Below are 10,561 nucleotides of genomic sequence, written 5' to 3' on the forward strand. Positions count from 1 at the left end.
CCGTAACGACAGCTGCAATGGTCTCGCCAGTTCGAAAATAGGGGGCGAGTCCGCAAATGTGAGGGAAGCTGACGTCCCTTCCAAAGCAAGCAAGATGGGCTCTGGGAGCGGTAAAGAATCACGAAATGATGTAGGGAGATAGATAATAGAAGGTTCTTGTCCAAAGGTTCTGACAGCTGTATGACGGCATTTACGAAGAAGCCTAGCCAATATTTCCAGCCAGGAGGAGTACGCACGCGTGGGCTGAACGGAAAAATGCCACCACAATGGTTGCGGTTTGGCTCCCAAGTCATGGCCTATAACAGCAGCCACCCCACTCTCGCATTTACAGGCAGCCACTTCCAGCTCCTTTCCAGGATCATATCGAGACAGAGCCGATTGACAACAGGATTCTGTTATTTCCTTCCATGCCTCTGCCATTTCGGGCGTGATGGAACGCGCCTCGTTCGGATCCGAGCCCTTAAGCTGCTCATAAAATGGCTGCATGAGGCGAGGAGGGATCCCCAGTGCCCCTCGAACCCATTGTAGGGCTCCTACTAGCTTCTGCACATCCCATAGCGTGCGTATCCGGGGTTTGATGTCAACCCCGACTGGGTGGACAGTTTTGTCTCCCAGCCGATATCCTAAAAACTGGACCCCCGATCCTCTCTGGATCTTTTCAGCAGAAATAGTGAAGCCGGCTGATGTCAGGAGCGTCACCACTTGGGCTTCTAATGACTGGAGCCCCGATGGGGTCGGGGATGATAGCAGTAGATCATCCATATAGTGCAGCAGGAGGAACTGCCTAGGGGACTGTCGGACCGGACTCAGGACTCTGTCAATCACTATCTGACAGATCGTGGGAGAGCACGCCATCCCTTGTGGGAGCACTCGCCAGTGATACCGACGAGCCGGGCCTTGGTTATTACGGACAGGAACCGTAAAGGCAAAAGCCTCCCTGTCTTGCTCAGCCAGGGGTATGGAGAAAAAGCAATCCTTCAAATCGATAACAACAACCCCCCAGCCTGCAGGCACGGCGGATAGTACGGGCGCACCCTGCTGAACTACACCAAAAGGCACTAACTGAGCGTTAACTGCGCGCAAGTCATGCAGCAAGCGATAGGATCCTGACCGCTTCTTTATCACAAATACAGGAGTGTTCTATTGACTAAGAGAGGGTTCTATATGACCTAAGCGAAGCTCTTGCTGTACTAATGCGTGAAGTGCTACAAGCTTTTCCGTCGGTAAGGACCACTGATCCACCCAGACAGGTCGCACTTCCTGTCTCCAGCGCAGTGGGATCGCATACTGCGCCGACAATTGGCAGATCGTGGCCCCCACTATAAATTGTTATGCGTGCTGCCCCTGTTCTGCTGTAGCAGAACAGGCCTTTCCAGGGAACCATCCCTGCTGATTACGATAATCTCAACCATCTGGGCGGACCTCCGGGTGGGCGTTGTTCCTCCCACTCCTGCTATCATCTGTGCCGCCCCTGTAGGCCATGTAGAGGGCCAATCGGATTCCGCAATAACCGTCACATCTGCGCCAGAGTCTATCAATGCAGTGACAAAGATGGACCGTGGCCCCGCTGAACCAGGTGGGAGATCGGTGATCGTAATAGTGGCCCTCACTAGAGGGCGCTCCTCACAACCCAAAGACAAAGCAACCATAGGCTGGCTCAGGTCTCCCAACTGCAAGCGGACAGGGAGGTCCCCGGTCGAACGCGGTCTTCCTCTCGATCTATTAGGATGCTGCGGTCTACTTCGAGCTCTACACTGCGGCGCCTTGTGGCCCCTTCTCCCACACAACTGGCATACTGGACTTTCGTTGCTGCCTATTCTGGCCCTACACTGGGCCCTGATATGGCCCCACTGGCCGCACCTAAAACATGGTCCTTGAGCCTCTTGACCCACTGCCGGATAGCCGGGGTGATGATGACCAAAGCCCCCGCGCGCCATCATCACCCCAGCCACTGCGGCAGCAACCTCGCCTGCCACAGACGGATTTGACTTTTGCTTCTCTACGATATACTTGATGGCCTCACCGGGGGTGTGAAACTTTTCCGGCGCCGCTCTTAGCAAAGCGCGTATGTCCCCGCTCGACTTTTGATATAGGCAGTCCAGAATAACAGGGCTATGGACCGCCCTAGGAAGGTCTGACCCTTCTACGGCCTTTATCAGCCTATTTGCAAAATCCTGAAATGACTCCGTGGGGCCCTGTGTAATTTCTGTCCACGGGGTAGAGGGCTCTGCATTCCTTGCGAGCCTTCTAAACGCCTCTAAAGCGGCGTCAGATGTAGCAATTAATTCCCCAGGTCTCAGGTGGATAACCTGTGCCTGGGCAGTTAACAGACCTGGTGCGCTACCCATCAATCTCTGAAGGTCGGAGTTATGTAATACGTTCGCTGGATCGTTTTGCGCTATAACCAATAACTGTCTAAGCCGGGCCTGCCACTCCTCCTTCCACAATGTATACTGCACCGGTTTCAAAACCATACGCATCAAATTCTCTATATCATAGGGTAGGAGAGGCCCCTGTGCGGTAAGGTTCTCGAGGGCATTCATCGTCAAGGGGGATTTCAAACCCTTTTTCTCAACTGCCTCAAGCACCCTCGTGATCCCTTTCGGGTCTAGAGGAACCCAAATTGGGCCCTCTTCTGAGGCCACAACCGGAAACGCAGCTGGATTCGCTAGGCCCTTTTCTTCCGCTACCTCTTTAATTTTAGCCCAGTCAGTAACCGGGCCCCCCCCCCGGCGCGGGCTCCCCCCCCGGCGCGGGCTCCCCCCCCGGCGCGGGCTCCCCCGCCCCGCTCCACCCACCGCCCTATCGCGTTCTTCAAGGGGCGGTTCTGGCTGAGACGTTTTGTCCAAAGAAGGGCATAAAGACGGAGCAGGGTAAGGCGAGGGCGGGGCTGTCGGCTCACATGACTGACTCGGCGACTCCTTCTTCTCCGTCTCTCCGCCTCCGCTCTCCGCCGTCGCCGCTATCTTTGCCTCGCTGGATCTATAAGAAAGCAAAGACCCGCTCCCGGCAGCCCCCGTCACGCTCCGGTCCTCCCCGAACCCTCCTTCTGCCTTTGCCGCTTTAAGAGCCTCAAGTATCAAGCCCCACGTTTTAAGCTCTGAGGCTTTTTGGTCGGACATGGCGCGCTGGCACAGCGCCGAAGTGAGTGAGTCCCACTTATTTGAATCGAGCACCTGTTTAGGGGAGTCCAGCTCACCCTCCTTTTCTAGCCGCGATAACACGGCCGCAATCTCCTTAGAAGGAACGGTTTTACCGCAATAACTTTTACAAAAATATAAAAGTACCTTAATTACTTGATCCATAGTTACACACGCGACCTGCCGCCACCTCACAGGTTCCACCGCAGTGTGTCTTCCGTAGGCGACCTGCCGCCACCTCACAGGTTCCACCGCCTTACGGGCACGCCGGGCAGCTACTACTCACAGGGCAGATCACGTCGGGGTCACCACTTGTTGCCGCTCTCTCTGCAACATTCGTTTTCCACCCCATAAGATGCTGCTTTGCCAGCGAAACCGACCCCATACCAGGTCGGGGCCAAATGCTCACACAGACCCCAAGTATAGGTGAAGCAAAATGGCGTTTATTAAAATGTAGCAGGCACTTAAATATTCTCGTCCCGCTTTGTCTACACCCCTTGCATACACGCTGTCCTATTATGGGACAGCACCTGGCAAGCCCTGAGCATAGGGAACCTGACCCCGTCACACACCGTCTCCTCGCCACACCTACTACAATGGTCCCCCATAAATTCCTGACTGTTCTACGGTCTGATGCTGGGGTTCCAAAATCATCACAAAAAAAAAAAGTAGGAAAGTTTATATGTCCACTACTAATAGAGATACAGGTAAACGTACTTTGCAAACATTCAGTTCCTAAATGCTGTCAGCTTCTGCATGACCACACTTTCTGTGTTGGTATTACTGCAGCCATTACTTTATTTATTTGAGACAAGACAAGATATATGACTTTGTGCAGCCATTTTATACAGAGATTTCACAAAAGGTACAAATGATTAATCACAAAAATGCCTACAATTTCTGACTCCTTATTTAATTTAAAAATAAACAATGGTCAACAAGAATATTTTAGTAAAGTCAAAAGCAGAAAGATAAAATGAAAGAAAAGAGTAGAATGACATTTCATTAGAAAATAAAAACTAATTATTCCAGTGTACTTTGTTATCTTCCTCCATTACCAGTGATTGCTCCCCTTCAACTAGTTTGCTTAGTGGACTGTTTTAATCACTCATTTTATCAAATTTAATTTATCTAGATATAATCATGTAAATTATAAGCAGTAAATCAGGTAACAGGTAATAATGTCAGGTAATGAAGTTATGTTCATTTATTCTCAGTGCAGTACAATGGTATGACTATGAAAAAAGGAAAACAGAAACATTACCTGTCAGTTATATCTAGTATACATGCAGTATATCTAGTACAGATACATGCAGTATTTCTAGTTATACATGCAACAAAGCAGAAGGCAGAGTTTTGGCCTACAGATTTGGCTGTTCCTTTAGAAATCATTGGAGTTTGTCACAATTGATCTCTGAATCCTGAGACTTAAAGACTAATATTAATCAACATCTGTAGCTAAAAATGAAGGCCTGCTTGGTTACTTGGGAATTATTTGTTATTTGCTGTAGGGAGCTGCAATAGCTGGAAATCCTGAATCTCTTTGTTCCATGCTGTGCTCAGCTCATGGCTGCACACCTGCAATAAGTCAGGAGAATGAATGAGTGTAGAGCTGTGTTTCTGAATGTGTGTACATGAGTGGGTACACAATACATTAAAAAAAAAAGTTCTGTGAGTGTGAAAATTCTGTATTAGCTTGGTGACTTAAAAAAAATACCTGTGTTAACTGCTTAAAAAGAATTTTTTTTCTAGCTATTGTAACAGTTCCAGTAACTGAAGTCAAGAACTGATTTTGAGGATCCTGCACTCCCACAAACTTGACAGTCTTACTTTATGTACCTATCCACTTGTCAGACAAGCAACGTGCCAGTTCTGGGCCACTGTACTGAAATTCATGCACCTGGAAGCAAATATAAAAGGAAGACAGGTAGACCCAAATGCATTTCTCCTTTGTTTGTTTGGTATTTTAGATCTGAGAAACAATTATGCAATCAATATTTAAAAAAAAAATCTGCAGAACTTGTACAGCAGAATTACTATTATGATTATCAATTCATAGGTATGTTCAGATCACATGATGAAATATATTTATGAGTTGCAGGAGGCATAAAAACGTCCCTTCTGAATAAATGTTTTCAGAAAACAAGAAGGAAAAAAACCAGGTAAAATTACTGTGAGAGTGCAAAATAAAACCTGTAGCAGCATCAAGAGAACAGCGCTGATAATTATCCATTTTAAGAGAACATTATGTTTAACTGAAATAACAGTTGCTTAGTCTTACTGCTACACTCAGTTCACATAAACAATAAGTAGGAGTATCTATTTGAAGATGAAAAAGGCCAACCACAAGGTTTGAGAACAAATGCCTTAAATTTTCCTCACAGAAGACGGTCAAGTATATTTGAACTTTTTCAGTAAAAGCGCTCACTGAATTTTATTAAAAAAAAAACAGCTGTGACTAATTTCCTATTTTGTTCTTTGAAAAGATATTTCTCTGAATACATCAACCTTTACAATTTAAAATTTACTTTGGTATCTACAAGGCCAGCCAAGAAAGAATAAAATACATTTAAATTTCTAAAATGAAGCACAAGTTCATAAAGAGTAACTTTTCACTCTTCTACCCCAGTAGGTATTACATTTGCCTCTTCACTTCCCCATGGTAACTTCATACTTTCTGCATTTAAATTTTCATTTCAGTGTTGCTATTGGCAAGAATATCTGGAAAAAGCCCCCAGATATTGGACTGAGGACATTTTGGCAAAGTAGGCTCTAAAGTTTCTCTACCTACAGCTCCTGACACAACCTAATAATCAAGAGAAAATCAGTGTTCTGTGAAACTCCAGGAAAAATTCACTGAGTAACACGCAGAGATGCTTAACATTTTTAAGGGCTGTTAGACATACTCATCAGAGCATAATATGTCAGCCCAGTTTTTAAAATCATTTAATGTCTGTGGTTCTGACTCTCACTCACTGGGAAAAATCTGTGACTGCTCTGATAAAGCCTTAATAACATCCCTCTTCTGATGATGAAAGCATGGAACAGTATTCCTGGGCTTAAGTATATTTTTCAAAAGTTGTTTCCATGGACAAAAGATGTGAAATTCAAGGTCAGCTCCAGCAAGTCCCTACCTAGTCCTCAGAAGATGCATCTTCTGCTGCTACCATCTGTTACTATCTCAAGTGTCCAAGCATTAATTTAATGGTAAGCACATTTTCTTCCGGTCACTCTGTTGAAGGCTTGTTCAGTGAATGCATTTTGTGCTGAGATTCAAATGCATGGTGAAAAATCAGGAAAGGCAGTTCAAACCAGAAATTCTTAAAAATAATAAACTCTCACAGTAGCATAGGGCTGCTATAGTATAGTATAGTAGTATAGTAGTATATGCTCTGCTAACAAATGACTCCACCAGAAATCTTCACATAAGATGAGTAAATAATCTGTGTCTTCTGCATACCATTCAGTGAAGACAACGTAAGCCTCTTTTTTACACCAATGGCCTTTGTACTAGGCCCTGCCCCAGACAAGCTGTACAACCACTGTGTATATATTCACCATTAATCTCTTTCCGTGATGTTCTTAGCAAATCTCTATTGGTAGTTCCACCTTTTCATTCTTTACTCAGGAACAAAAACAGAGCACTGTCCTTGACTCAGATCTTTCTTTGGCTCTAGGACTACACCTAGATACTTCTTTCCACATAAAAACACTCACTGTGAGCCTCATCTAACCGCCTAGCTGAATGTCGTGCCCATACTCTAACCACTTCATATTTCTGCTATTGCAATATCTGTTTCGTTGGTTTTGATGAATGCAGTTTTGTTCTGCTCATGTCTGTTGAGATTAGCATTGCAGAAAACAAATCTTTTTCCTTCTATTCTCTCTCCTCTGTTCCTCTATTAGCATATTATTGTCTTCAGACTCAAGCACAACTTAGTCATCTCCACTTTCAGGGTTATTCTTCACTTCAGTCTCTTGACACCATCAAATTGCATTTGCTGGTTTACTGGTGACTCAGCACCCACTAACCACTCAGTCACAACTGCTTCTTAACTTTATACCTTGGGTCTTTCTTCCTTATTGTTCTGCACACTTCAGACCTTTCACTAACTGTCTTCAAATCTACTTCATTGTGTCCTTCAAATTCCACTTAGAAACACCTGATGTGAGTCATTTAATATCTCCAATAACTTCTATCTAAACATTTCCTCATGTTCTCCTTTTGTCTGTATCATATGTTATCTTTTGTTTTGACTTCAGACTGCAAGCACTCTAGGACAGATACATTTTTTATCTGTCTTCCTAATTCTTAGGACATTATCATCCTGTCCACAACTGTGAGTGAAATAACAGAAAAACAAGTATGGGATAGTGAATTCTGTCATTTGCTGCATGAAGCACATACTAAATCTGAAACATTCTTTATAATATAAAGGTTTTTTTCATGCACTTTTTTCATCTCTCTCTATAGAATTTCTTTTTTCACATTTATGTCTCTTTTCATTGAGGATTTTCTCCTTTTCATCTGTCTCTACCAACATTCTTTTCTTGTGCCTGTTTTCTCATCCGTCTCAAACCACTCTTAATTGATGTCCCTACTATAATTACACAATTTCTTCCTTTTCTCTCTTCTATGCCTCTTCTATCTCTCTCACTCTTGTCAAACTTTTACAATTTTAGGAAGATTCAGCAGCTTCACCTGCATAAATGGATATAAACTACAGTCATCATTGACCTTAATACCACTTCTACAGACATTCAGTAATAAATAAGTTATTTTTGCAATGTTTGTTTCAGTACTGATCTACAGTGGATGTACTGGGATCTATTTTCTGCGCCAGACTCACCTGATGAACATGCAGACTGTCTCATCTTGCAGCTTTTGGTCTCCAAGGAGTCAAGTATGGATAAGAAGAAACAATTACATTCTGGTAAGGTAAGGAAGCTATAAAGCAGATTTCTGAAAGGGGGGAAGAGATTGCTTCAATCTTTTCCATTTGCAGGTGTGAAGTGAGTTACTGTGGTATTACAGAAAGTGCAGAAGTCTATTCTTATGAGAAAGTGTGTTTAGATGGATGTAATAAGCTTCATGAAACCTCATCCATCCCATTCTTTTGTTTTCTAGTTTTGTTTCAACATAAATTTCTTTATTTCAGTAATGCTAAACTAGTTAGATATAGTTAGATGTGGCTGTTTTTCTCTCTGGAAAAAAAAGTACATTTTTTTGTCAAAGACTGCAAGTTATTTTTTTCTGCACATTTTAAACAATAAACTATAAGACTGCTCTTTTGCCAGGAGTTTAAGACCATCGTAAGTCATTTCCTTTCTCCAAATTACTCAGAACTCATAGACAATTGACACTTCAAATTTTGTTCAGTTAAAAACATTGTTCCTATTGGAAAAACCAATTCAGTGGATTTTTTTAAATCTAATAATGGTGTCAAGCTATCAGAACATAAGAAAAACTAGGCTAAACAATGCTCTTTCTTCTCTTTTTTTTTTTTTTTCAGCTTTACTGGAAAGAATTTGCAAGCATAGTGGTAATAAGTGATCAGAAAGACAACTGTGGAGGGCTGAGAGACAAACATTGGACAAGGGAAAGTAGCTAAGAGTAGCTAGTGCTGCACAGAATGGCTTTTTCTTTCTCTAATACAGAAAGTCTGTATTATAGGAAAAGCACTGGTCTGTAGGGGACTCAAGCTCCAACAGATGACTGCTGGAAACTCTTGCTGTGGTGATTATCATTATAATTATCATTATCAGCCTCAGCTGCTCATTTCCTTGCCTCTAGTGAGGACTACCACTCCTATACCAAAGGCATTAGAAAGCAGCCTGCTTCCTACCCATCAGCCACTCCAATATACAGAGCTGCCTGGTGACCTGAGCTGCCGTGAAAGGATGCTGATACACACCAATTTGCAAACTGGGCCAGCTAAGACAGGTGCTCTCTAACAGCATCAAATTATTTTCCATTGCAAACCCCTCATGTCCCAAACAACTGCAACTCTTTGCTCATCAGATGTTAATCAGAGCCTTCAGACCACAGCCACCACACCAAAAATCCCTCTGTGGCCAGGATATTTGTTGTCCTGATTGTTGTACGTTTTGTCACAGTGTACTCCCATATAATACAGTACAAAATTATCTGGTAGTGTGGTGCCCTCCCTCTCTGCTGCCTCCATGGCTCCTTTGCTCCTTTCTGGCTACGATGGATGTATAGGGGAGCTGGATGCTTACGAAGATGTCCCAGGGCCTTTTAGTCATTTGCCACGCTACTCTGTAAGCAATGCTTTGTGACTGGGTAGCTAACCTCAGAAACACCTGGTAGGTATCTCCAGGTAGGCTGAGGAAACCACAACTCCATACAGTTTACAAGGCAAGTTACCTGAAGAATGGAGATGATACCTACTGTGTTATTTGATCTGAATAGCATATGTGTAAAAGCCCTTGAATGCTAAGAAGTCTTTCACAGCATTTTGAAGAATTGCTGATCTAAGCAGCAAGTTTGGAAAAGTTTTTCTTACAAAATAAAGGCTCTCTGTTACCAGCAAGCTGACAGTTATATCTATTTATCCATTTCATATCCTTCTTCAGTAGAATGCTATGAGCCACAAAGCTCTTAGCAATATCAAGGCCTGGGTATAAATTAATAGCAAGAATTAATTTAAATGATTTTCTTCCACATTATTTTATGAAGAAAACTGCTTTCTGATCAAGTAACACTGTCTGTCACAAGGTGGTGGAATAAAAGCTAAGTTAATCTCTATGCTATCTGTTGTGAAGCTTTTGCCCTTAATTCTCTAGATATTTTTGCAGCTCAATAGTGAATATCTGCACCCCAGCATGGCTAATTCTTCAAACTCTTTCTTAAGCCATGACAGCCCTACAAGTTTGCCATCTCATTACATGTCCTCTGCCCCACTGCTAGTCCCACACTGTAGTACTACCACCCTGCTGATGCTGAGATAAGGTTTCACCAGGGATGTAATCTGCTTACATTGGTCTGACAGCCAACACGGCAGCCCAACATGGTACTGCCAAACTCAGGATTCTGATCAAAATGGTTCTCTGGCTTGCAGCAAACACACAACCATCAGGGAAGGATAGGTGGAACTGAAGTCATTACTTTTAGGTACCCATCTTTTTCTTGTCTGACCATTAGAATAAGTAATATTTAATATTCATTATACTCTCGCACCACAAGACATGAAATCCTGCTTCTAATTAGCTCATAAAGAACCAGTGGACAAAACATTTATTTAGAGAAGAACAGAGTCCACTTTTCCTAACAGAAAGCCTGCATCGCATGTTTCAGCCATGGAAAATGTTGCATGCTATTCTTAATTTCAGTTACTGTGGCAAAAAGCAGGAGCTTTGAAGATAATCTTCCACTCATTAAGGAAAAAGAAAATGTTCAC

General features: G+C 43.3%; 1 protein-coding gene and 1 long non-coding RNA gene across 2 annotated transcripts; one reads left to right on the forward strand and one right to left on the reverse strand.

Moving 5' to 3' along the window:
• Positions 1 to 1,319: 1,319 nt before the first annotated feature.
• LOC149919465 (uncharacterized) lies at positions 1,320 to 3,724 on the reverse strand. The gene has a single exon (XM_090137491.1). It carries the CDS (start codon positions 3,303 to 3,305, stop codon positions 1,320 to 1,322), a length of 1,986 nt encoding a protein of 661 aa, XP_089993617.1. The 5' UTR covers positions 3,306 to 3,724.
• Positions 3,725 to 5,617: 1,893 nt separating this feature from the next.
• LOC149919466 (uncharacterized) lies at positions 5,618 to 10,030 on the forward strand. The gene is made up of 3 exons (XR_016465144.1): positions 5,618 to 6,347; positions 7,941 to 8,079; positions 8,654 to 10,030. It is a non-coding gene; the product is annotated as an uncharacterized LOC149919466 (long non-coding RNA).
• Positions 10,031 to 10,561: the final 531 nt, after the last annotated feature.

This window comes from Phasianus colchicus, chromosome 1, assembly GCF_987193195.1.
Source record: "Phasianus colchicus chromosome 1, bPhaCol1.hap1.1, whole genome shotgun sequence".
Taxonomy (NCBI): Eukaryota; Metazoa; Chordata; class Aves; order Galliformes; family Phasianidae; genus Phasianus; species Phasianus colchicus.

What these genes read in the sequence shown, in the direction of transcription:
- LOC149919465 (XM_090137491.1), bottom strand. Translation starts at nt 3,305, where the DNA reads ATGGATCAAGTAATTAAGGTACTTTTATATTTTTGTAAAAGTTATTGC.